This window comes from Triturus cristatus, chromosome 11 (assembly GCF_964204655.1).
Source record: "Triturus cristatus chromosome 11, aTriCri1.1, whole genome shotgun sequence".
NCBI lineage: Eukaryota > Metazoa > Chordata > Amphibia > Caudata > Salamandridae > Triturus > Triturus cristatus.
Genome location: NC_140594.1, coordinates 297,722,628 through 297,750,621, shown reverse-complemented (window position 1 = coordinate 297,750,621; position 27,994 = coordinate 297,722,628). Strand labels below are relative to the sequence as shown.

Below are 27,994 nucleotides of genomic sequence, written 5' to 3'. Positions count from 1 at the left end.
GAGACTCTGTGAGCCTGCGCTCCACTTGTATATATTTGCCTTGCTGATCATAAAGATCCTACAACTCCGATCTGATAAAGATTTGTTCTTAAGAACTCCCGGTGTGGTGTCTCTTTGTCGTGTGGTGCCGAGTGTACGATCCTAGATACGAGATTCCTTCCCCGAGGAGTCTCCCGCCAGTGCCCGGCTACGATACCTTGAGGTTTGACCTCAGGCTAGTCAGTGCCCCTCCGGGCCCCTCTGAGGTCGCCTTCTAACACCCGTGGACAGATAAGGGTGAACCCCTGCACAGTGGGCCCCTAAAAAGGCTCGTTTCCACAGTGCTATATACAACTCCGTAAAATGATAAAAACATAAACCCTACACTCAGGGACGTTAAGTGGAGTGTTCCTCAGTCTATTGGTTCTACAATGACTTAGACTAAGTTGAATCCTCCGTAGTTCTTCAGTTTCATGGTCCTACCCTCTCCAACACTATACATAACCCTCCCAGTCACACAATGATAATCAGGTGAGCACTCTCTAGTGCTTCTGGCTCATGTGTGCCACATTCTCAGACACTAAGCGGAGTACTTCCCCCAATGTTTCTGTTGAATCAGTTTCATACTCACTAAAGGAAAATGAATATGCTACTTACCAGTATGCATCTGTTCTTGGCATGTAGGGCTGCTGACATTCATATCTGTGCATAGATCGCCGCCTAGTGTTGGGTCCGGATGTTTGCACGTTGTTGTCCTGGAAGAGTCTTCGAGGTATCCTAGGATAGGTGACTCCTCCCCTGGACTACAGTGCGCATGGGCATCCTCTCCATCCTCAGATTGTTTTTCGCCATTGTGGCAGTGATGGAGTAGATACAGAAAGTGATGACCATGCTTACAGTAATTCTGAGAGCTGCAGCTGCTACAGGCGCCGGGGAGGAGGGAGGGCGATATGAATGTCAGCAGCCCTACATGCCAAGAACAGATGCATACTGGTAAGTAGCATATTCAGTTCGAGGCATGTGGGCTGCTGAATTCATATCTGTGCATAGAATGTATAGCAGTGCCCTCTATTAGCGGCGGCTACCAGTGCCAGCTGCAGCGGTCTGAAAAAGAGTTTTGAGAACAGCCTGTCCTACAGCTGCCTGCTGTTTTGATTGCACATCTACACAATAGTGTTTGGTAAATGTGTGTGTGGTGGACCAGGTGGCTGCTCTACATATATCATGCAGGGGAATATTTCCTAGAAAAGCCATGGAGGCCCCTAACTTACGTGTTGAGTGGGCTCGTGGGGGAATAGTTAATGTGCGTTTTGCCTTTTGATAACAAATTTGAATAAACTTAACTATCCATCTGGCTATCCCTGCTTTGGAGATGGGGTTACCCTTGTGGTGTGGGGCAAAGGCAACGAACAGTTGTTTTGTCTTCCTAAAGGGTTTAGTCCTGTCGATGTAGTACATGAGGGCCCTCCTTACGTCTAGTGTATGGAGTGCTCTTTCCGCGACAGTTTGTGGGTTTTGGAAGAAAACGGGCAGTTCAATAGTTTGATTCATGTGGAACTGCGAGATTACCTTGGGCATGAATTTGGGGTTGGTACGTAGTACGACCCTGTTGGCGTGAACCTGTATAAATGGCTCTTGAACTGTTAGTGCCTGGAGTTCACTAACTCTTCTTAAAGAAGTGATTGCTACCAGGAAAGCTACTTTCCAGGTGAGGAATTGAATCTCGCATGAGTGGAGAGGTTCAAAGGGTGGACCCATCAGGCGTGTGAGGACCAGGTTGAGGTTCCACATTGGAGCCGGTGGGTGGCTTGGTGGAATGACTCGTTTGAGTCCTTCCAAGAATGCTTTGATGGCAGGCACTCTGAATAGTGAGAGGTGCTGCCTGGTATGCAGATAGGCTGATATTGCGGTCAAATGGACACGTATAGAGGTGTACGCCAGATTGCATCGGTATAGGTGTAAGAGGTAACAAATGATGTTTTGGATGGATGCGTCCAGCGGGTTAATGTCATTATTACTGCAATAAATGACGAACCTTTTCCATTTGGCTGCATAGCAAGCTCTTGTAGTGGGTCTCCTGGCCTCCTTGATGATGTCCATACAGTCAGGTGGCAGGTTGAGGTAGCCAAACTCTAGGACTTCAGGAGCCAGATCGCCAGGTTCAGCTGTTGCGGATCTGGGTGCTGAATCTCTCCATGGTTCTGCGTCAAATGCGCGGGTTTGATCCGCAGCCTTTGATGCGGCACCACAGAAAGTTCGAGGAAGGTGGTGTACCATGGCTGGCGTGCCCACGTAGGAGCAACTAGGACGAGTGTCAGGGAGTGTTGTCTGAGTTTGCGAGCCACCAGCGGTATCAACGGCGCTGGGGGAAAAGCGTACGCAAGTCTGCCGGACCAGTTCATCCATATCGCATTGCCCTGCGACTGCGGATGTGGGAACCTGGCGGCAAAGCTTTGGCATTTTGCGTTTTCGCTTGTGGCGAAGAGGTCTATCTCTGGATGACCCCACTGCTGGAAGTACGGTTGGAGTACTGAAGGGTGTAGCTCCCACTCGTGCATCTGGTGGCTGTGTCTGCTGAGCAGATCCGCCATCTGGTTGTCCTTGCCCGGGAGGTGCTCTGCCATGAGGAACATGTTCCTCTGAATGGCCCACTTCCACATGCTCTGAGCCAGATGAGACAACTGTGGAGAGTGTGTTCCTCCCTGCTTCTGTATGTAGTACATGGCAGTCATGTTGTCCGTCCGGATCAACACGACTTTGTTGCACAGATGTACTTTGAATGCCTTCATGGCCAGGAAGATTGCCATCAGTTCCAGAAGGTTGATGTGCATCTTCTTCTGTTGTGTCGTCCATAGTCCCTGCACTGTGTAGTGGAGTACATGAGCTCCCCATCCCTGGAGAGACGCGTCCGCTGTCAGTACTATTTGTGGAACAGGCTCTTGGAACGGTCGGCCCTTGCAAAGGTTTTGAGGATTCCACCAATGCAGAGAGTTGTATGCCCGACCGCTCACCAACACTAGGTCTTTCAACTGTCCTTGAGCCTGATTCCACTGACGTGCTAAGCACTCCTGAAGCGGGCGCATATGTAATCTCGCGTGTGGGACTATGAAAATGCAGGAGGCCATCATGCCTATCAACTGCATGAACACTCGTGCTGGAAGTGAGTGTTGGGGTTTGAACCTGGAGATCAGCGTTTGCATGCTGTTGATCCTCACTAAATTTGGCTGAGCTGTGGCCGCCAGAGTGTCTATAGTTGCACCTAGGTACTGTTGTACGTGTGCGGGCTGGAGATGGGATTTCGGGTAATTTAGTGAGAATCCCAGACTGTGAAGGAGGTGAATGGTGCGGGACATGTGGTTGGCACATTGCTGGGCTGATTGTGCTTGGACGAGCCAGTCGTCCAGGTAGGGGTAGACGTGTACGTGCTGCCTCCGTAGATGTGCCGCCACAGTAGCTAGGCACTTCGTGAAAACCCTGGGTGCTGTTGTCACGCCGAAGGGAAGGACTTTGAATTGGTAGTGCTGCCCCTGAACAGTGAACCTGAGGTATTTTTTGTGTGAGGGGTGAATGGGTATGTGGAAATACGCATCCTTGAGGTCCAGCGTGGCTAGGAAGTCTCCCTGCTTGAGAAGCGGGAGGACTTGCTGGAGAGTGAGCATGTGAAAGTGCTCGGAAAGAATGTACCGGTTCAGGGGTCTTAGGTCTAGTATAGGTCTGAGTGACCCGTCCTTTTTTGGTATTAAAAAGTAGAGGGAGTACACTCCCGTACCCTGCTCGTGGACGGGTACGACCTCTATAGCGCCTTTTAGAAGCATACTTTGCACCTCCTGCTGTAAGAGCGTTAAGTGCTCTGAGGACATAGGAAGGTTTCTTGGAGGAATTGTGGGTGGAGTGGAGGTTAGCTCTAGACAGTAACCGTATTTGACAATATCTTTGACCCACCTGTCCGTGGTGATGGAGTTCCACGTGGACAGGAACCTTTGTAGCCTTCCCCCGACAGGTGTTATGTGGTCGGGAGGAAGGGAGAGGGCGTCACTGCTTGTTCTTGGGGGAGGACCTGGTGTTGCCGTAGGCGCGTCCTCTTCCCTTCGTACTGGAGCCACGATATCCACCCCGGGTGTTTTTATCGTAAGTGGTTTGTGTATTGCCCTTGTTGTATGTCTGCTGTGACCCCTGTCCTCTACCTGCTCCTCTATTTCCGGGGCGACGAAAGGAGCTGCTCCGAAAGGACTGAGTCTGGAGAGCCCCCATGGACTTTGCGGTGTCCGTGTCCTTTTTTATTTTCTCAAGGGCTGTGTCAACCTCCGGTCCGAATAAATAGTCGGGGTTGACAGGCTGGTTGAGTATATTATTTTGCACCTCGGGTTTGAATCCGGAGATTCGCAACCAGGCATGTCGTCGCAGCAGGACGCCTGTGTTTATGGCCCTGGCAGCCGTGTCTGCGGCATCTAGTGCACACTTGATGGAAGCATTTGTGAGTAGCTGTCCCTCTCTGATAAGAATTTCTGCACCTTCTTTGTACTGGTCAGGGAGATGTTGGAGTAGTTGCTCCAATGTGTCATAGTGCGCTCTATCGTAGCGAGCGAGGAGCGCTTGAGTGTTAGCTATGCGCCATATGTTGGCAGCCTGGGCGGCAACTCACTTGCCAGAGGTCTCTAACACCTTGGACTCTTTGTCCGGGGGAGGAGCGTCACCTGTCGTCTGCGAGTGTGCCCTCTTGCGAGCATTCGCCACGACAATGGAGTCTAGTGGTAATTGGCCTCTGATGTAAGTAGGGTCCCCAGGCGCCGATCTGTATTTCTTATCGATCCTGGGGTTTATCACTCGTGCCCTGGTGGGTTCTTTGAAGATGTCCTTGGCTGGTTTGAGGACCCCTTTCAACATGGGCAGAGTTTTTACATGTCTTTCTGAGGATGCGAAGGTGTCCATAAGAAAGTCGTCCTCGATGGTGTCAGAGTGAAGCTGCACTCCATGATTATTTGCGGCACGTTCAATAAGAGCGTTGAACGCTGCAGTGTCCTCTGTGGGAGATGTTTTCGCCCCATAGAGTTGTGGGTCCTGTGCATCTAGAGGTGCACCTGGATCTGCAGGGTCGCCCCAAGTTTGATCAGGGTCCTGTTGGTCATCAGGGTCTATGTCTCCGTGGTAGGGGACTTGGTCACCCATGTAGTCCTCCAACACATCCGTGTCGGAGTGTGTGGGAGAGAATGATTGTGGATCCTGGTAGGGCGAGTGGAAAGATTCGCTTAGGACAGGTTCTGAGTCCACAGGCAGCTTCCTTTTTAGTGGGATCCGGAAAGGGTCCAAAGGTGGCTCCGAAGTTATCCTCCGTTCGTGGATAACCATCCTGCCGGTGTTGGCGTCGATGACATGTGACGGAGACGTCTCAGCAGGTGTAGTTGTGGTGTGGGTGACCCGTGTCCTGAGTTGGAATATTTTTGGGATCTGGTTTTGCTGCTTTGTGCCGCAACAGGTCGCACTTGGAGCGCCTTCGAGGCTTTCGCGCCGACCAGGTCCGTAGAGGCGGTCGTGGACTTTTTCGGCGCCGGTGGGTCATCGAGTCGAGGGGCGGGAATGGCCGTCGACGTCTTCGATGCATGAGGCTTTGGTGTTGCCGTGGAAGAGATGTGAGACGCAGCCGGCAGTGTGACCTTTGGTGTCGGAGTCGATGGCGTCGACGCCGGGAGCCGATCAGGTTTGTTGGCACCGAAGGCCTTTTTCCGTATGCCGACTCCGACGTCGGCCGCTTCAAGTTCGGCACCGAAGTCTCGCTTGGTGCGCTCGGTGCCGACGCGTTTCGCTGGCGTCGAAGGTGTGGAAGGCCTCGATCCGACCAGCGCCACTTTTGGTTTCGGTTTCAATTGAAACAGTGCAGCTTTCGGTTTCGGTTTGGAAGAAGGGAAACCAGCCGGTTTAGGTAATAATGGCTGCCGCTGAATGTCCGAGGCCGGGCCCGAGGGCGGGGCCGAAGAACTGCGGGATAGGTCTCGGGTAAGGCCCAAAGGCGATCCCTCGACCGGAGCCATAGACTGTGGCACTGGGCTCTCTTCAGTCTGAACGGGTAGGCCTTGCTCGTCATTGGAGCTACTCTCTTCGGCCCCTAAGGCCTCATCGTAGTCTCCTACCTCGGTGTCATCTTCATCTCTGCGAAAGAGTGATTCGTCGACGTCGCCCGATCCGGAGTCATGTTCGGAAATGGGACTGGAGGGTAGGATCTCCAATTCTTCGACATCTTCGGTCTCGGCGTTGAAGATGTCTGCCGGGGCCGGTGCCGCGTGCTGCGCTTCGAGTCTTGCCGCTCGTCGATTCCGTAGAGTCTTCTTGGAACGGAACCGGGCACAGGCCATGCATGTAGATTCGTCGTGATCCGGCGAAAGGCATTTGTTGCACACCGGATGGACGTCGATGTGGGGATATTTCGCATTGCATACCGGACATCTCTTGAATGGTGTCCTCGATTCCATCGTCGATGGGCAGGTAAGATGCGAAAAGTCGGTTCTGAAAGTTAGTAAACTAACAAAGGAGTATCGAAACCGATCGAGAAAACAGTACCGACGCGAACTAAAGGCCTTTTGGCCTCGATAAAGTTTTTCCTAACTTGAGTTAAGATAGCACATCCGAACCCAATGGCGGAAAAAAACAATCTGAGGATGGAGAGGAAGCCCATGCGCACTGTAGTCCAGGGGAGGAGTCACCTATCCTAGGATACCTCGAAGACTCTTCCAGGACAACAACGTGCAAACATCCGGACCCAACACTAGGCGGCGATCTATGCACAGATATGAATTCAGCAGCCCACATGCCTCGAACTGAGCGATACCATGAACTTCAGTGTCCTGGGTCCCAAACTGGGAGACAACAGTGTCCTGTAATATAGTCTTATGGGTCTCACACTCAACGGCTCAAAAACAAACTTAATTTCTGTGATATAGCCCAACTGTTAGTAAAAAACATATGACACAGCAGTCCTGGGAAGCAGGAGTCAAGTGAAAAAATGCAATTACTTGAATTAGTTACAAAAATCAAGTGCAACTCTTCGTAGCTTCAGATTCATGGTTTCCATGCTTACCGACATTAAGAGCAGAGTCCTGAACTGCTGTCAGAGAAGAAGATTCATCCTCTTCTGCATCGCAGCCCAAGAGACCACACACTTCCGCAAAACAATTCTGAGCACTCCCGTTACAATAATATTCTGGGTAACACACACTCAGCCACCACACAGAGCACCCACCAATACTTCAGCCGCATTAATAATCCCCTATCCTGAGGCTTCATGAACTCCTCACTCACTGTCAACAAACTGAGTTCTCTCCTTTTCTAAAGACTCATGAGTAGAACACAGATGGACATGAAAACAAGTTTGGCGGAACATCACATATTACTGAAATTCAGTTATTGTATCAATCTCAATATTGCCCAATACTTAAAACCCTGTTTGTTCATACTTACAGCCACAAAGCCGAGCACACCCCAAAGCTTCAGCTGCACGCAGTCTGTAGATATGACTACCGGTTCTCACTATGTCACATAAAAGCCAAGCCTCATGCGCTCTGCAGTCAGTGGCAAATAACCACTGCACTCCTCTATGACAGGCTGCCAGTTCTCACTCTCTATTGTACCCCAAAGTTTAAGCATCACATTATCTGCACCCTGTGGCTACAGTTCTCACTCTGTGTCACCTAGTTGATGTATCCTTAGTACTGTTAGTCTAGGGGGTACCAAATCTACTGACACGGACTGTGGCTCTCAGTACTTACCATTCCTTAAAACAATGCCCCAATTAACACCTATTTTTACTACCTACTTCAGGGGCCTATTCACAGACTGCATTTTGTGGTGTGTTTAGTACTACATTAGTACTACTCACGTACTACAAAATGCTATTTAGTAACCTATGTGAAGAGGTCTTCGCCTATGCCTTTCCTATCTTTTAAGTGTGGAGATCTTTGTCCCAAGTGAGATCATTCCGCACATACACCTACATTTTACTAGTGAATGTGGGAGGTAGCTATAAACTGGGGGAATGCTTACTCCACACACACCTACATTTTACTAGTAAACGTAGGAGGTAGCCATAAAATGGGGTAATACTTACTATGAAATGGGAGGGGTTCAGGAAAAAGTACAGAAGAAACTAGGGCAGGATCAAGAGGGGGGTAAAAGGAGGGTCATGCACCAACCCGCAAAAGAGTAAGCCCATCCTTATTCACAAACTGCCCTGTCAAAACAGTTGTATATACACTCCTGCTCAATCAGTAACACCAAGCTGACCACTCACAATTACTATGTCTGTATTACTACACTCAGAGACATCAAGCTAAGTACTTCTGATACTACAAACTCAAATGCTGGCATAATCACAAAGGTAAGCACACTTTTACTTATTATCAGAAGGCTGACCAGTCTGTAGTAAATCATACTCCTTAGTACTACGGAATCACAGGACAAACACCCATAACAAATTTGGAAGGTCTTAGTATTACTTTCAAGTTGCACTCTCATTGTTACAATATTATGGGCTGCCCTATAAGAAAGTCTTAACCTATGCGCCCAGTGACATTATGAGAAAGTCTCAACAGGACAAAGTTTTAAAGAGTCCAACAAACATTGAACTTAGATTAACTCTCTGAGGCACTCACGTTCTGATGTGCCTCACGGGTGAAAAAGCACAAGTTAATACAATATGCAGCAACATGCAGACTAAACTCTCAGCACACATGCTAAGCTCTGCTCTAGCCAAGTTAGTACGCTATTCCATGTCAAGGCTCATTCAGTGATCTGTACACATGAAACTTGTAGAAAATACATACATAGATGTCGAGCCGCAGTGGAGGTACAGCTGGAGCTTCGCAGAGTGAAAGCAGTATGAGTGTCAAGCCAGTACTAAGTTCCATTAGGTAGAAGAGGTGGTTGTGTGAAAAGAGGTAAGCAGTCAGCGCCTGGCCATCCTTCGGGTGCGTGAAGAACTTGTCATTATTCTCGCCTTCCTACAAAACATGTCAACACATTATTTAAGGAGCACAAGTAGAAAATCGGAGAACCAAAACACCACATGCATCCTGCATAACCACTCCTGTTCAACCCCAAAGAGATTTTCATCCTAGACATGTTTTCAGTCCTTTAAGACAGCAATAAAGCAAAAGAAGTAAACTAAATCTGTGCCAGGTCTCAGCATAAATCAATTGAAAAGGGATCAATTTAGAGTTCAGTGCGAATGGAAACTTAAGATTTATTAGTGAAATGATAAAGTCAGAGGAAATGCACTGAAGGAATATTATCCACCATACTATTCTTATGTTAGGAGAAATTCAACTGGTAGATTCTACTCACAATTTAGCGCTTTCTACAGAAATTAAAGGATTTACCATGACTACCCAACTCTAAATCAGACTCTATAGATAAACCATGGAGGTGCAAAACAATATGTAAGAAGAGCATTCCAAAGATCTCAAAGATATTGACGTAAACCCATTTTTTTGTATAAAAAAAGATTTGACTGATGATTGCAATCCTGAAGACATTTTCGTAACCTGCAATGTTGAAGTCTCAAGTTCACTTCTCCGTAAGGTACTATAATTTCAGATATCTCCCTGAAATCGTTGCTATGGCTATGAACATGTAGAATGTGGCTGATGCTATGCTCCACTCATCCTCCTTTTCAGCACACACTCGCCAAGTGTGCGCTTACCTCACTTCTGCCTTCGTAGTGACCAAAACCGACTAACCTAGGCAAATGGCACATTTGGTTTAAAGAACGGAACTCAGGAGATTTAACATTCTTCTATGATATTAAATTCTTCTCTTAAGTGTTTTAGTAGTTTGTATTTGTTCAACGTTAGCGTTCATAAGGGATGGTTGTAACAAGGCAGGCAATACAAACTGTAAAACCCATGAAGGACTGTTTATGTTGACAGCTAGAATCATCATAATTCACACATTAGTGCAAAAAAGGAAAAAGCTGTAGGCTTGCATCTCTCTATGAGAAATGCAGGGCAGAATGAGAAAAAGAGAGGAGCATCCCTGCTGTTCAGAACGTGCCACAAATAGCAGGGGGATATAATACTCTTTTCAATCAGTATTTTCTCCACGTTGGAGTGATTTTTTAGACTACAAAAGGTAGACTGGCTTAAAGTGGAACATCAAGATAACATTTGGTAGGTAGTGTTTGCTGCTAGGACATACCAACTGTACTGATAACTGGTAGCAAAACAATAATGACAATGTGGTGTAAACTGGAGTGTGTGTAATCACCATAGAAGATATACACTTCATGAAATACTCTAAAGGCAGTAATGATAACAGAAAAAAAGCTGCAAAGTTCAGACCTTTTAAAGGATTCTGTTAGTGTCTGAAGAGGAGACTCCATTGAAATCACAAGAAGTACAGACAAACTTTAAAGATTTGAACACTAAACATTTGTACAAAATAAGTGCTTCGAGCATTTCATTTTAGCTAAGATCCAAAGAGCATTTTCACAAGTAAACCTGAACAGTGGCAATGTTCAAATCTGATCTAGACAGGTATGGGCATACTGGAGAACACATTTTAGCTCAAAAGAGAAGGAATTTGGTGATTTTCTTGAGGGCATTTCCATGCAAAAAAATAGTGTCTTCTTCACTAATCACAGGAATACAAGAATAGGGAAAGTTTTAATCTGAACATTAAGGCATTTTAGGAGATAATCTTGTTCAATTAAAGGATGTTGGTGGGATTTGTAACAATATTACGCAACAATTTTTTGAGAGCCAAATCTAACAAGACCAAGCTGTGAATACTAGAATACCTCAGAGGATCTTCAACTATCTCAACAAAGGCATCCTGCCTATCGCTCCTGAGGAGGCTGCCTCAGCCCTGCTCCTTTCCAATGCAGCGTATGATAGGAAGAGAAAACATTACTTTCTTCCAGAGCCAAAGATTTGGGGCAATGGGTACACATTATAAAACTTCCAAGCAACCCTATTTAATCGAATAAATCCTCTTTATTTGTGAATACACTAAAAACGCTACATTACAGTGTATTTGTGCTGCAAGCTGCTGTCGATGAGACGTTTATACGAAAGGAGCAGGTTTGCTTAAGTAGATTTTAAGGAAGTCTGGTCCTCACGTTCCTTGACATTGGTGAATGTATTCTACAGTCCACATGAAGCAATTCCCAATCAGAAGTTCAGAGGCAAAGAGGTAATTATTCTCCATGGCATGCTATAGTGCAAGTCACCAAGGTGTATGAAAAACAGTGAGTGAGAGATACACCGCAGCACAACATTTTTTTAGACTGGTGAACATGTGATTTGTTATGTTGACTATCAGTAAGCCACTACTCTTTAAAATGTTTTTCCCAACTTCGCTGGGGACTATTTATCTGTTTCACCTTTTCAAAATGATGTTTTTTCAATATGCTTTTGGCAACAAAAATTCATTTTACATCTGTACTGGAGTTGAAGATTAACCTACTGAAAAATGAGAGGTTATTATCTGTACGTCAATGGCCACGGTCGTCTTCTGCAGACTTGATTGCATTTCAGTTGTACATGGATGTTCTCAATTTGGTTTCCTCCGGATAAGCAATGTCTCTCTTTGTTTATTATTACATGTGCTTGGTTTACAGAGATCGTAAATTATTATGATACAATTTACATTGTTTCAATATTGGATTATAGTAAAATATACTGGTAAAAATGTAATCAAATCATTACGATTAAACTCCAGATAACCTTATTCAAATGATATTGCACTGACAGTAGTCTTTCATGATTAGGTTAAGAGTTATTGGGGACATTTGGTCTTCTATGTTAGTGCATAAAGTCCCTTGCAGGCTGTGGAAGCCGTTGATTTATTGGTGCTGGCTTTAATATGTCAAATGGAACGAGGCTTGTTATGGCATGCATGTTTGTGCACTGTGACTCAATAACAATACCATTTTCCACATATGAAACAATTATAAAGAAAAGTATTTTTTCAGCCATGTTTGTCTTTTAAGCCCTCAGTGTTAAAAAGGCACCCTGGTGTTGCTAGATTGGCACGATAGGAGTTGATATGACGTCTCGCCCATGGTTTACAGGACTACTAAGCTTGAATCTTTCCAGTTGTGTGAATAGGCACATGCAGCACAATATCCTCAGAGCGGTCAGTCTCTTGAATGCTACGGAACAGTTTTTCTAGCTAGGTCACTTGGCTTCTTTTAAGGTTTGGGGATATTATTCACTTATTTTCTGTGGTATGGAGTACATGATTGGTTCCTTTTCAAGCAAGCAGAGAAAATCTGAATATGCTGTTGATGGTGAGAGTGTATGGTATAGGATTATTTGACTTGGGATACCTAGGTCCTAAAGAGTAGCACTATGTGCCAACACTGACATTGTTTTAATTCCCACATATACGCTTGCCTGCTCTATTTCTTATTTTATACTATTTTTCGCTGACAATTTTCCCTCACTATGAAAGGATTCTTTCAGACGTTCTGTGGACATTTTCCATGCAGTGTTACAGATGTTGTATCAGAAACCTTGAGAAGGAAGCGGAGGTCTGTTCAGCTTGGTTTCTCCTCATCCCTATTTCTTATTCCCATTATTGACTCCTACTTCCTTAGCAGGCCTCGAAAAATCATACAAATGTTACTAGACCTGCAAGTCTAGTGACTTAAAATATCTACACGACCTATTTGTAATGCTCTTGAACCATAAACTGGTTTCAAATGATGCGATTGTGGGAAAATATTTTAATTCATTGAGCCGCTGTTTTCTTCATTATTGCATATGAAAATGTGCGAGTTCAGCATGTCTGCTCTACAAAAAAACTCTTTTATTTGATTTATTAGACTAAAACCTTCTTTCCATATATAATACAAATCTAGCCACATATATCATACACATGACCCCCTGACTTGCCTCTTTGTTCATTAACAGCATTTTCATCAAGGCGGGGGCAGGAATGTTTCTCAAATCATGTTTTAAAATTATTCCTTTTAATAAATACATAACTAAAGCATGAAGAGGTAGCACACTGTCATTTGTAATCAGCAGATTTTACATTGAAATGGCCACAAACTTCCCCAATGACAAGCAGCTTTAGTGATAAAACTATATAGTGTACAAACAATAATGTTTGGAAATAGAGTTTCTGCAAATATGTGTCATTTGCACATCACCAAGTAAAGTGTTCTGGTTTGTTTTGCTCCTATTTAACTCTTTGTTTGCATCACACTTCTTAATTACAAAAAAATGTGCTTTAGTAATTCCGGATACATTTTGAAATATTTGCAATACTAATTTACAGGCTATTTATTTCAATGTTTTCAAAATAGGACCTTTGAGTGTAAGGTAAGATATGTATGACCCATATGACAAGAGGAATAGCAAAACATATGGTTACATTTCAAGGCTAGTACAATTGTCAATTGCCCGGACATGGATCACTCTCAATGTTACGATGGAGACAAGGAAAGACAACTCATTATTAAGATTCCATCAAGGGAATCAGAATATTCATAAAATGTAGGATCACCATATATTGAGCTGTTTAATGCTCTGTTACCACTTGAAATAGCTCCAGATGTGTTCAATTGTAACTTTCCTTCTCCAACACTTACTGTTAATGTGCACTAGGTGTTGTACTGGCAATCTCGGCCATCCATCATGGACTGTTCTATCCATATCTTCAAACCTACACCACATTGGCCTGCATAGCATTTTCACTCCATTATCATACTCAACATAAGAGTTGTTTATGATCTACTGTCGACTAGGCCCACTGTTTATTTTCTTTGCTGATTGTAAACTCTCTGACTACTACTTATGCATCTCATCGTCCCACCTATTTTAGCTAGCAACTTTAAACCCCACTACGTCGTCATTCTGAAACGTTCTTGGTTTAATGTCACCTTTTTGCTGGTCCTCTACTCCAAGTTTACACATTTCTCAGAAATCTTTCACACACTTTCTGCCCTAAATCTGTCATTTTCCAACTTCAATCAGCACAACGTCAGAAACACTACATTACAATTCTATTTTTCTCTATTTATCCTGCTTTCCGTCCCCCTTGATAGACTGAGCATTAAAGCAAACAAACTACCCCTTCTAACTTCGTATTTAACCTCATGTCTCACAATTGTCTTCAATCCCAATATAACTGATCCCTATAGTTAGTAAAAATAACTAGTTTGTTCTTATTTTATACTTGCCATAACAGTATTGTCCTAAAGTACTATCCCAGTCTGGTCCCTCTGTGGTCTCTACACTTCTTGTTATTGTCTTTAGGGGATAGGTTTACATGTTTTACTCTTTGCCCTTTTCAATGATTTATGACGTTTCCTATTACTTTAATGAAACTGCCATACGGTTTAATCATTTACATTTCATATGCCCAGGTTATACTTGGACTTAACTGTACTTGCACTTCTGGTGTAGTCAGCCTCCTTTTCATATTGGCACTTGCATGCAGGGATTCACAATTGACTAGCTGAGTGTCTGAAAAATGTAGACTACCTGTATCTTTTCAAGGTCTTTTTCATCCTTCTCTTGGGAAAGGAAAACACCTGCTTAAACTCCCATTGTCTGGAGTTTCTGTTTCTGTCAGAAGTGTCTTTTCCATTGCTGCTTATCAGCTGAAGATGTAAAAACACGAGTAAATTGCGGGAGTTAGCGTTGCATTGCTAATTATCTTGAGAGGCGAAGTACTGACTCACTGAGAGCTTAATTTTTTAGATTTTCTATTCAATAACTAGGTTTAGACTTCAAGTAGGTGTGGAAACATTGCTTTTCTTCCACACATTTAATAATAATAATTAGTTATTTATTCTTCAATTATTTGCCTCTACGATACCACAATTCAAACAACACTCACTACAGCTTCTGTGAGTCTTGTCCTCCCTTAACTCCCCAATACTGAACTGGCTGACTTTCTAGGCTAAAAACACTTCTCCGCATTACTGCTTGATATTCATGCTGTTACTCTTAATCCTTTTACGTATTATCTGTCCTTAACATTTCTTCGTTATTTTCCAAAATTTGTCAAACACACTAGAATACGCTAACCATAAAGAGTCAGACAGTTACTAATGGGGCATCAATGAAATGGTGAAGTGGAAAGTTATGACATGAATAGGATAGGACTGACAGAAAGATTATGGAAATATTAAGGAGTTGGTGAAGAAACAAGGATTAATGTGGAATGAGACACCCAGGAACTTGTTAGGACAGGACTAATAAGCCGAAAATGAGTGAGAACAAAGAGCTAATGGCTGCCTAGACCTGATGAGTTGGCATTCATAAATAAATTAGCTGGGCATTAACTAAATAATACTGAGTAAATTAGCCAATGAGCTGATGATGGGACTGCGGACCATGGAGAATTAACATGTAGAAGATGGATCATTAGTGATTCTCTGGCCTGTCCTATGTGTTTTCTTCCAGTGAAATCAACAGTCTAAAAGTACAGTGGCGGTGTGGACATCAACAGGGGTGATGTGGGTCTTAAAAATATAAAAGATAATGCAGGTTGTACTTTGGAAATCTAAACAACTGTGCTTTTTGGAACTGCTAAGCCTATCTCCAAATCCCCAAAATACTGCTGGTTCATCTTGTTGTATTTCATTAACATTATCCATTCGAGTATATATGACGACTTCAGTGCCCATAATGCTTCTGGTCATAAAAATTCCTGAGCAAAGTCAAATACCTTATTTCTTTGATTTCAAATGGCAGTGCATCCCCAGATTATGTAATAAAAGGGTCCCAACCACATCCTATGTGTTAGAAAGTGAAAGTCAATCATGGTCTATTACCTTCAGGGACGTTGGTGGCAGACTCACCTGCAGAAAAATGGCAGCCTCTTGATAATTCATCTCCCAATTCTGAGCAGACGAGCCATGGTGAGAATAGCGATCCCCAGCCTTGGTCGAAGACCCCTGGGAACCTGTAGTGCCCCCATCTGCAGCAGCCAGAAAGGAAAAGAAGATAAAGAAATATTTTCAAATCTGAAAAAGGTCACAAGATGCATTGCAAACATGGCTAGATAGAATATTAATTCAGACTTCTAATCAATACATCCATGTAAATGCACTGTAATTGCATATGTATGGGCTTGTATATGTGTACATGCCTTCAATAGGACAACTTTGGGACAAAAACCCTCTGCAAAGATCATGAAAGCTGTACCTCTCCAGTCTGTATGCTTTTCTGGCCTATCCTACATGTTTTCTTCCAGTGAAGTCGACGATCTGAAAGTATAATGGCAGTGCTTCGTGTTTAATACTGTACTCCAAGTCTGCTAACTGGGAGGGTGTCCCAGAGTGAGGCTGGTTGCCACTCTGGCCTTCCAGTACTATGAAGAAGCTGGTGATGGTGGCCAACTGATTCTAGTCTAGCACTACAGGTGTTCCTACCTGCATCCCCATCGGGTGACTAACTGCTGGCTCTCCCATTAATAGGGCCCCATGCACATATTTATGTGCAGAACATATATGGGAAATGTATGTGTGTTTCATTGGTTAAGGGTGAATAGTGGTCTCCACCGTGGGACACCATATTCCTGCTGTACAAGACGCTGGGTATCCTTGCACATTTGTCTAAAACTATATGGATGTGACAAAGTTCATGCTCCTTTTCTGTCTGGGACCCCTGAAACTGGTTTGACCTTGGGATGAGGGAGACCTCTCTTTTGTTTAGTATAGGATAAACACCCCCCCCCTCCCCCCTCTGGTGAATCCCACTCCTTTTAGTTTCTTTTCTTGCTGGCTATCAACTAGCAACAGTGACCATCTGCCCAACTTTGTCTAGCAGCAATTCACACATAATCCTTAATGAGTTGAAACTATGTTGGCTTTGAAATGTTGTTCTTAAAGGACACACAATTAAAAAAACTGTTCTCCAAAAGTGAAACACTTGGCCCAGTAAGTTGTACACGGATTAATCTTCAGGGGAAAAGTGCAACACTGCACAACGGACAAGTTGCTAGGAGCTAAACATCTGCTATATCTACACTGTCTATTGTGGACATGCTTGGATTCTTTAGAAGCTTTCCTTCTGTGAACTGCAAAGAGAGGAGAAGCTCAAGTGTGCTGCCCAGAGAAAGAATGGCGCTGGAATGATGCTGCAAGAAGAGAAACTGTCCTAATTCAAGAAAGACCTGCACAAAGACCCACTGAAGGGAGAAGCGGAGTGGAGAATGTCAAAATGCACAAGCGCCATCACATACCTAAAACAAATCTGTCCAAGAAAGAATAAAAGTCACACACAAACATTTTCAGGGTCATTGAGCTGCTGTACCACCTGTCTTCACAGAGTTGAGAAGACGGCACTGCCCACAACATTCTGTGGATCAGAGTGCTCTTAATGCCAATGCCTCAGTCCCAAATAAATAAGGTAATCTGCCTTCACACACCTGCTACATGGTCTACTTCAATTTACTAAAGGGAAGAATAAGGATTTTTGAAAGATTGAAACCATTTCCATAGGCTTTATGATTTCATGGGATCTCTTGATTGAGAGTGGCCATTGATCACGAACAGTCAAGTCCAGTTCAGATTGGAAACTTGTCAAGCCTTGACGAGTCAGTCGGAGGCCCTGGTCCTTTGGGCGAAGCCGACACTGCAAATCTTTGACCAGGAAAGGTATATCCTGAGACATGGCCTCCTAAAGATATTTATTAGGAGACTAAATAGTAAGTGTTGATCCTCTATTAACTCTGTCCTTTTTTTGAAGACAAAAAACTAGTGTGGCTTAACCGTGTTCGGAAAACATTGAACTGTTTTCTGTCAGGACACCAATAACTCACCATAGCAAGATTGATATATTTTTATCACTTCTGTGTGGCACCTTTGTCTCATTGGCTAGAGCCTCAAAGACCAATGTAATAATACACTATCACAAGTCAACCCATGGACAGGAAAACATTATGGAAAACATAACGCTCATCATGCAAAAGCAATAATAAAACAGTCTGAGGGAGTATCTAAGCCCAGCAAAATGCAAGTTCCATGCGATTTTCTTTGGATATCATATTTTGGTCTTTTTACTTACCTGTGAATGGACGTCCCATGTTTACCATGTGATTACCTATGCTTGAACTTCTTTTTCAACTGCATATTCATGCATGTTCTGGGACTACCAGAATGACTTACATAACTTCTCAATGATGCCATAGTGTTTGTAATTCAAGAGGCTGCTTTGTGACTACCCTTGTACTTTTAGGTTACGAATGCCTGAGTATGTGACTCCCATACAGCTGTTGCTCTGCCACTGCCTTGACTTGCCATGTGACTACTTGAATCGGTGGTTCATTTGAAACAGTCTTTGCATGTGACTGCTTTGTGACCATTTGCATGGATGGACTGCATAATTCAAAGAAGGCAGTACTTTTTGAACAGTTAGGCATATTACAAAAACAGAGTCTGCCCTAAGATTCCCTGAATTGAATGAGCTCTACTGGATTTCAGCCTCTCACCATGAAGTGGAATTTCTGCCTAGGACTGACTGTGCAATGACTTTAGATGTCTTTTGGTGGGACAGATTCCTACCTGCACTAGCTCACCCCCATTTACCTGGTGCATTTATAAAAGCTCTGGTGGCCATCATACTCTCCCATGGTGGCACACTTACATCAGGTTCTGGGTGTATTTAGCCATAGTGTCCACTATCCTTTACTGTGATTGGCTCCTGCCATGGTCTTCCGCAATGACTCTTATGTGGTTTTGTCTCCTATTGTATTGTAATTGTATTTGTATAGGGCTTACTACCCCTGACAAGGCGTCAAAGCGCTTTTTCGGTGAGTAGCACGCTACTTCGGGACCCATAGAGGATTAGTGTTGAATTAGTATAGTGAAACATGCAAGTACATTTTAAGTGGTGGATAGGTTAGTCGGTTACGTGGATTAGGAAGGATAGCAGAAGGATAGAAGAGGAAAAAAAGATTGGTATTTATATAGCGCCTGTTACCCCTGATGGGGTGTTGAAGTACGCTACTCCGGAAACCCATAAAGGATTAGTGGTGAATTAGTATGGTGAAATATGAAAGTAATTTGAGTGGTGGGTATTAGTCAGTTATTTGGAGTGAGAAGGGTAGCGAAGGGATAGAAGAGGAAGAAAGGTTTGCATTCATATAGCACCTGTTACCCCTGATGGGTGTTGAAGCGCTTTTCTGGCGAGTAGCACGCTACTCCAGAACCCATAAAGGATTAGTGTTGAAAATTAGTATAGTGAAATATAAAGCAATTTGAGTGATGTTTGTATTTATATAGCGCTTGCTACCCCTGATGGGATTTTGAAGCACTTTTTTGGTGAGCAGCACGCTTCTCTTGAACCCATAAGGATTAGTGTTGAATTAGTATGGTGAAACATGAAATTAATTTGAGTGGTGGATATGTTAGTCAGTTATTTGGTTTGAGAAGGGTTGGGGAGGGGTAGAAAGGGGGAAAAAGGTTTACATTTATATAGTGCTTGTAACCTTGATGGGGTGTTGAAATGCTTTATTGGCGAGTAGCATGCTACTCTGGAACCCATAAAGGATTAGTGGTGAATTAGTATAGTGGAATATGGAATTTGAGAAGTGAACATGTTAGTCTGTTATTTTGATTGAAAAGGATAGTGGAGGGATAGAAGAGTGAAGGATTTTCTTTTTCTTTTTTTAGGTCATAGCAGTAGGAGGAGGCTTTTGGATGAGTAAAAAGTGTTTTTGGAGGGGAAGAGTCAGAAGGACGAGTTTAGAAAGGTTTGTTTTGGGAGATCGGTATTGTAAAAGAGGTGTCAGATGATGTAGGGAGGGGCAGAGTAGGAGAGAGTCTACAAAGGATTATTTTGGGAATCATAGTAGTGGTATGGGGTTTGGGATAAGTAAGAGAGCGGATGTAGAGGATATGTTGATACAGGTATAGGGTGAGAGATGGGGTAGTGCATTGGAAAGAGTAGTAGAAAGAAGTTTGAGATGAGTCAGAAAGTTGGGCTAGAAGATATATTGAGAGAAGTATAGGCTGAGAAATAGGGTAGTGCATTGGAAATGCCAAATTAGAAGAAAGTGATAAACATATAGATCCATAAGTACATTGAAAGTATATAGATGCATAAAGTAGGTAAGTATATGTAGATTAAAGATACCGATAGAGGTACAGGATGAGAAATAGGGTAGTGCATTTGATATGCTTTTTCCGGAGAAAAGTAACAGAAACACAGATCCAAGTACGTGGAGGTACATAGATGCACAATGAAACAAGTACATGTAGACCAAAGATGATTTTTTATTTTTTTTAACAACATAATTATTCTACATGTTTATACAAAGCAATACACAAAGATAGGTACATATCTATAGTGAATAAACGCTTATATGCAGAGGCATATGCTGTAAATTTTGGTTTGTGTATGGTGCTTATGTGGGGAAGAGTCAATTCTTGAGTAGTTTTCTGAAGATAAGGTGGTTGATGGTGGATCTTATGTTGGGGGGTAAAGAGTTCCATAGTTTGGCTGCTTGAACAGAGAAAGATGTGCCACCCATGTTTTTTTCCTTTTTCCGTTTTTATAGTGACAACGCTTGATCTTGCTAGTTTGTCGACTAATGCATTCATCGACAGCTTGGAGTCCATGGTCATTCCAAGGTTTCTTACTTCCTTCAATACTTTAGGCGGTGATCCCAGTTCATCGGCCAGGCGGCAAGTGGGTCATAATGTTTCCAATCGCCACACGTGAGTATTTCCGTTTTGGAATCATTCAATTTGAGATGGCTCCAAGTCATTCACTGATCCACGGCTCTGAGACAATTGAAAATTGGGGCGTTTCCAATGTCTTTGGGGCATTCCAGTTGAAGGAGTATTTGCGTGTCATCTGCATAGTTATAGCACGTGAGGTGAAATTGATTTATCAGTTCCGGTAATGACTTCATGTAGCTGTTGAAAGGCATGGGCGAGATGATAGAGCCTTGAGAGACCCCTGCTTTTGTGGAGTATGGTTTGGACGAGAGAGGTGGGGTATGGATGACATTAGTTCTGTTTCGAAGGTAGGACGCGATCCAGTCTAGAGCAGTTCCCTCTATGCCGGCTTCATAGAGTCTTTGTTTCAGAGTGTCATGGTCAACCGTGTCAAAGGCAGCCGAGAGGTCCAAGAGGAGTAGCGCAGCAACCCTGTTGCGGTCTACTGTATTTCTTCAGGTCATCCCAGATGGCAAGGAGGGCAGATTCGGTGCCTCTTCTCGGACGGAATCCTGTTTGGAAGTCTGAAAGTATGTCATTCTCTTCAATGAATTGTGACATCTGGGCAAACGCTGCTCTTTCTATCAGTTTACCCAGGAAAGGTCCATTTGTAATGGGTCTGTAGTTGTCAGGGTTCAGCGGGTCCAAGGTTGTTTTCTTCAGTAAAGGGCGTATGTGTGACTTTTTGAGCTCTAAAAATATTCCGGTAGTTAAGGAATCATTAATGATTCTTCTTACTGTAGTGGCAGCAGAGGTTGTTAAAAGAATTGTCTCGCAAGTTTGTGGTGGACAGGGGTCAGAAGAGGTGCAGGCAGGCCTGATTGCTTTGACCAGGTTCATTAAATTCATTGTGCGAGATGTGTTGGAAGGAACGGAGAGGCTGGGTTAGAGTATTCTTGGATTGTTGTTTTGTACAAGGGTCAGTGCTGAAGCTTTGTTTCAATTTTAAGTACGAGGCCAATGTGTCTGCTTTGTCTGTGTAATGATTTGCTAGTTTGTCTGTCAGTAACAGGATGAGTCCCTTTAGTATTTTATAGAATTCTTTATTTGCACCTTTAGCATATTGAATTCTGTCTGAATAGTACCTTTTCTTAGCTTTTTTGATAGCGGACTTGTATAATTTGTTAATTTTCTGTAGGTGAAGTTTGTCTTGTTTGGCGTTTGTTTTGAGCCAGGTACGTTGCAGCTTTCTAATTTGTTGTTTTATGTCTTATTTCTATGTTCCCCAACAACGTCTGTTTAACATATTCTTTGCAATTTGCACAGGTAGAATATTTTTACAAAGTACACAAGTAACCAACCATGTCTCATCTAGAATTCACAGAGTTCAAGTTGGTCAGGTGATGTATTTGAGGCATCGGCATTCAGCAGATCCATTAACAGTTAACTCTCCCAAGCCGGACTTGTCCTTTGGAGAATGCACCGTGTGAATTTTTGCTCAGCTTCGCCTCTGGCTCCCAGCCAGGGCTGAGGGCACTCTCCGAGAGCACCCTCCCCAGTGGCCAGCGCTGCTTATTGAGTGAATTAATTAAATGGTGCCAAGCCTTTTCGTCTAATGGCGAGGCAGAGGGGACCGAGGCTGCCTGCACTTGATAGTCTCATTGCATCCATGGGGGCTGCGTTGTCAGAGATCTATGGTAAGTCTTCTCTGCATCCATGAGTTTTATGGTCAGTTTTTTTTAATTACACAAAGGTGTGTATTTTTTAAAGAAAGCAGTCTGGCCCCTGAAGCTCCCACTGAGTGTGACAAATGGTTCTCTTCATTTTGCCATAAAACTTTCCCACAAATATTTGCCTTAGTTTGCCGCATATCACTTTACCAGACAATAGCAAGCCATGAGAGTGAACGTTGAGCGTCCCGTGCAGAAAAATCTCCGCAGAGAATCAACAAGTGTACAAAGGAGGGCAGCAGCCACGGATATGGACCATGGGTGGCCATCTTCAAAGGGAGGGGTGCTGCAGCACACACAGTCTTTTACCACACAGGGGGAGGGGGGCACCCGCCATGGTTTACCACATTTACCACATGATATTTGCATCCTTTACAGCAGGGCGTGCGGCACCCGCCACATGTTACCACATTTACCACATAATATTTGCATCCTTTACAACAGGGGGTGCAGCACCGCCACATTTTACCACATTCACCACATGATATTTACATTGTTTACAGCAGGGGGTGCAGCACCAAGATATTTTACCAAATTTTACCACATCATATTTTTATCTTCTTAGCAGCAGCAGCAGCAGGGTTGCGGCACCCGCCACATTTACCACATGATATTTGCACCTTTTACCACAGGGTCGCTTCACATTCACTGGTGATGCAGGATCTTAAGCCAGTGACTTTACCACACAGACGTGCCCCAGGGGGCTTTTACCACCGGAAACTCCATCCTTAACTAAAAGAATGTATTCCAGAGTGCAGAGAGTGGGGAATAAAACACTTCCTTCCGCAGCCAGCAGGGCCGCGGGTTATAATAAGGTCTAAGGGCCGGGGATATGAACGCGCACAAACAGGGTGAAGGTAGAAGTGCGGAGCTCTAACGGCTCCGTCCATGGCGCTTCCTTCAGGAGGGTCTCCGTGGGCCCTGGGGGCAGGGCAGGGCTCGAGGTGTTGTTACCCAGTGGGAGTGAGGGCCGCGGGCAGGGCACCCTCCTCTGTCCCTCACAGTCTTATTCTGTCCCCTTACTGTCCTTCTCCCTCCCCTCTGTCCCTCACTGTCCTTCTCCCTCCTCCATTCCTCACAGTCCTTGTTCTCGGTCCCACACTGCCCTTCTCTATTCTCTGTCCCCATCTGTCCTTCTCCCTCCTCCACCCATCACTGTCCTTCTCCCTCCTCTGTTCCTCACTGTCCTTCTCCCTCCACTGTCCCTCACTGTCCTTTTACCTCCTCTGTCCCTCACTGATCTACTTCTCCCTCCTCTGTCCCTCACTGCCCTTCTCTCTCTCCTCTGTCCCTCACTGTCACTCTCCCTCTCCTCTGTCCCTCACTGTCACTCTCCCTCCTCTGTCCCTCACTGTCCTTGTTCTCTGTCCCTCACTTCCCTTCTCCTCTCTCCTGCCCCTCACTGTCATTATTCTCCCTCCTCTGTCCCTCAGTCTTGTTCTCTGTCCCATCACTGTCCATCTCTCTCCCCTCTGTCCCTCACTGTCATTCTCCCTCCCCTCTGTCCCTCACTGTCCTTCTCCCTCCTCTATTCCTCACTGTCCCACACTGCCCTTCTTCTCTATCCTCTGTCCCTAACTGTCCTTCTCCCTCCTCCAACCCTCACTGTCCTTCTCCCTCCTCTGTCCCTCATTGGTATTGCAGTCTCTCTCTTCCATGTCTCTTCCTCTCCGGGACTCTCGGACTGAACTCCGCTCTATCTGTTTGAAGGATCCAATCACAGGCCTCCCCTGGCCTCTCCTGCCCTCCCAGCCAGCCAACCAATCGCGTGCGTCTGAATCCCGCCCGGTCTCCTCCTGCTCCAGGCTCGGGGCACTGCACCCAAGTAGACACAAGAGGTAAAAGGCGGAAAGAGTGGCCGTCGGCACGGGCTCCACAGCCCCTCAGCTGCTGCACGAGCCCTGCACGTGTAGCATGCAACACAAAAGACCAGGTGCGAGGAGTACAACATGCACATGCATGCAACACCACAGACCAGGCGGGAGGACTGCAACATGCATGCAACACCACAGACCTGGCACAAGGACTGCGACATGCATGCAACACCCCAGACCAGGCGGAAGGAGTGCGACATGCATGCAACACCACAGACCAGACGCGAGGAGTGCAACATGCATGCAACACCCCAGACCAGGCGGAAGGAGTGCGACATGCATGCAACACCACAGACCTGGCACAAGGACTGCGACATGCATGCAACACCCCAGACCAGGCGGAAGGAGTGCGACATGCATGCAACACCACAGACCAGACGCGAGGAGTGCAACATGCATGCAACACCCCAGACCAGGCGGAAGGAGTGCGACATGCATGCAACACTACAGACCAGACGCGAGGAGTGCCACATACGCATGTGATGTGGTTTTAGGAGTACTTCAAAGCAAGTTTGCTCAACCTTTAGAAGAACGTTATTTTTAGTACAACAGGCCCAATCTACGTTTAATGGGACAGTACCAGCACTTCTCAGCGTGCCTGCTGGATATTCATCCACAAAATATCAACACTTTGTGCAAGACTGCCTTACTTTAGTGGAGAGTACTTGTACCTCTCAGTAGAGCGGTTACACTTTTAGTGGCTGAGTAGCATAGCACTACCATTACTCATGGGCCTTGCAAAGAAGGGGGGGGTGAATATATATTTCTTTTTTTTGATGGGTAGTTGTGCCTTATCTGTGAATTCAACTTGAAGTTCTGGGTACAATTCGGAGCACATTTTCTCTAGGTAAATGTTGTCCTTCTGCTTTGTTACTTGTTCTCAGGAGAAAGACCACTTACTTGCAGAAAAAAGATTAGTGATTCACTAAGCTTTCTTTCTGTGAATAGGTTAATTAACAACAACTAAGACAAAAGTGATCAAATAGAAAAATTTGTGTAGAGGGCCTGGATAGTTGGGTATAATTTCGGACAGGACACGGGGAGTATGTGGTGGTCATGACATCGCTAAGAGATGTCGGTGTCACTCTCTCTTTGGAAATATCACAAATGACACTGTCCCTCTTCAGTGTCCTGGTCTAATGGCAATCTTGTTTCAACAGCTCTCTTTTTTAGGTCTCGCGCCTGCATTGCACTGCGCAGCAGTGCTCAAGCAGCGCGAGACCTTTAGTGAGTGAAAAACGGGGTTTCAGCACTGACCTAGGAATCGCACACGCTCGTGCGTGTGCGATTCCTTTTGTGCTACCCCATTGGCCTTTGCATGAGTCTATTTATAAAAGACTGCACGCAATTGGCCTAAGGCAGGCGCGTTGCTCCGCCCACGGCCTATTAGTGTCTATTACGCGCTTGGTGCGCGTAATAGACATAGGCCATGGCTCGCAGTGGCGCACGCGCACCAATCGCGGGCTTGTTTTTTAAGGTGGGTTGATGTTTTGTGACGGGATTGTCACGTGGTGTAGCGCCGTTGCGAAGGGTTTTTCCTCTTAGCGGCAACTAGTTATTTTTGTAGTCTCGCTATTTTGGAATAAGAAAGTGGATATGTCAAACAATAAATGCATATCCACTCAGGTCCGAAAGAGAGAAGGTTGGTAATCTCCGTTACCTCAAACTTTTATTGTACTTAAAGTTTTTATAAAGCTCTGTATGCCTCCTTGCAGAAGCCACACAGCACCTGGATGGGGGGGGGGGGGATGCATTATAAGAGTGTGTGTGAATGGTAGTCCTAGATATAGAGGAACTAGTCACTCAGCCAGAAGAAGGGTGCGGTCAGCTAAAGAAAACCTCACGTCGCCTCGACCTCGTAACTTAATCCGGAGGTATGGTGACAGCGTTTTGGATAGGAGCCCTCAAATTGAAAATACATTTGCACTGGATAAGGCAATGAGCCGGACTTGGGTATCTGGCCAGTCAGGCAGCATAATAAATTAACCAGTGCATTTGCATGAGCTAGATTTGGTAATTGGCTAACTATGTGTGTGCTCGAAGAGGTTGGAGTTTAGAGAACACCTCAGTTTGAGAAAGTCGGCTTCTTTTGTAAGTGGTGGGGAGTTTCTTAGAGAAGAGCTTCGTATTTGAATGACTTTCACCTCATTTCTAGCATCGCGTCAGCTGAATGTTCACTCGGATTTATTGATAGTCTTCAGGATAGATGGTGAGGGACAAATCACTTTGCTAGAACCATTTTCAGCAGCGAGTGTCTGTAATGTAAGCCTTTGAACTTACTTAATGCAAGTGTAATTATATTTATAAGTAAGTGACAATGAAAGTTAATTTTCTGGGGATTTCTTTAACTAAAATCCAAAATCCCCAATTAAAGGTCTCTGAGGGGAGAGAGCAATGCAAGAATAGTTAATTATTAAAAAATGTAGCAGTCGTATATCAACCAGCATTAATTAATATTAAATGTATTCACTCTATACATTTTTACATTTAATATTTTAATAAGAGTGAATGTTTGTGGGTATGATCAAATCTAAGCATTTGGTTGTCCATCTGTAATTTATATAAAAATACACATTGTTGTGTTTTCTTGCATTTGCACAGCACTTTACTACCATTTGTATAGCCGTGCAGAGCTTTTATGATGATAGTGCCCTCCGCGATTCTGAGATACCCTTTGACCAGAGGCCGTGGTCTGTTGACCTTGTATTTGGTTGCGTTTCGTATTGTTCAGAAGTGAGTCACATTGCCAGTTGAAGGCAATGTTAGTTAGAGCAGGCTAGTGCATAGTTCCGTGATGGATTATACTAGATCATGGCTGGCTGGATCGCGGTGAAAATATGCGTGCATCATAAGCAGACCCTCCATCAATGCAGGATGTGTATGTGAAACCACCCGCACTAGGAAGCGCCCACATTTTAACAAGCATTTGCAATGCAATAGTTCTCGCATTACTGAAAGTTTGAGCTATTGGCGTTGCATTATTGTTTGCAACAGCAATAGCTCAAACTTTCAGTAATCCGAGACCTATTGCATTGCAAATGCTTTTTTGTATCTTTGGCAGTACCTCTTTTGTACCATGTGCCTATCTCTCCGAAAGGCATGTAGTTCTTAACTTGTAATAAGGTTCCTTGGCAATCCAAAGTATGACCAAACCAGGACTTTGCATTGAAATGGCTAGACTGGATTAATATTGTTCAGAGACGCATAATTCGTATTTTTTAAAACACTGTAATTCATACGCAGTGGTCGAAGTGGGGGGGGGGGGGGGGAGGGGAATTGTGGGCGAAGAATCAGAGGGCGGGAATAACCCGTGGATTGGGTCAGTGGGCGGAGTCAGAGGTGTGGCAGAAAGAGCAAAATATCCCAATTTTAAGTATTTGTTTCCCATTTCACTAACAGGTTACAGCTTATTACGTTATTTATTTTAACCAATGGATACACATGTTTATTTAAGGTGTGATGTGAGTTATTAACATTAAAATACATTCCCAAAGTGGGATACATTTCAAATCACAGAATGTTCCAAATATCCTGAAAAGTGGAATCTCAAGCCATTTGTCTCCCAGCCATGGAGTTTCTGTCATCAGCACTTCTCCCTTTTTCCACAAGAGCAGTTCAAACATGAATGGCAAAATATCCTAGTTGTAACTGCAATCACTGAAGTGCACCTAGAGGAGAAACTGCCCTCCCTATTCTTTCTGTAAATGCAGTCACAAAAGTGCATCTATACGAAAAACTGCCTTTCTTTTTGTAAATGCAATCACAGAAGTGCATCTCAAGGACAAACTCCCCTTTTCTTT

At 44.4% G+C, this 27,994-nt stretch overlaps 1 protein-coding gene across 1 annotated transcript in view; it reads right to left on the bottom strand.

The window, feature by feature from the left end:
* TPCN1 (two pore segment channel 1) overlaps positions 1 to 27,994 on the bottom strand; it is a 350,431-nt gene that overhangs the window by 249,575 nt on the left and 72,862 nt on the right. Inside the window, exons 3-4 of the mRNA XM_085634844.1 lie at positions 15,785 to 15,903; positions 8,790 to 8,966 (exon numbers count right to left, since the gene is read on the bottom strand). Of these exons, the coding sequence (XP_085490970.1) occupies positions 8,790 to 8,966; positions 15,785 to 15,903 (296 nt within the window). The remainder of the gene's footprint in view (positions 1 to 8,789; positions 8,967 to 15,784; positions 15,904 to 27,994) is intronic.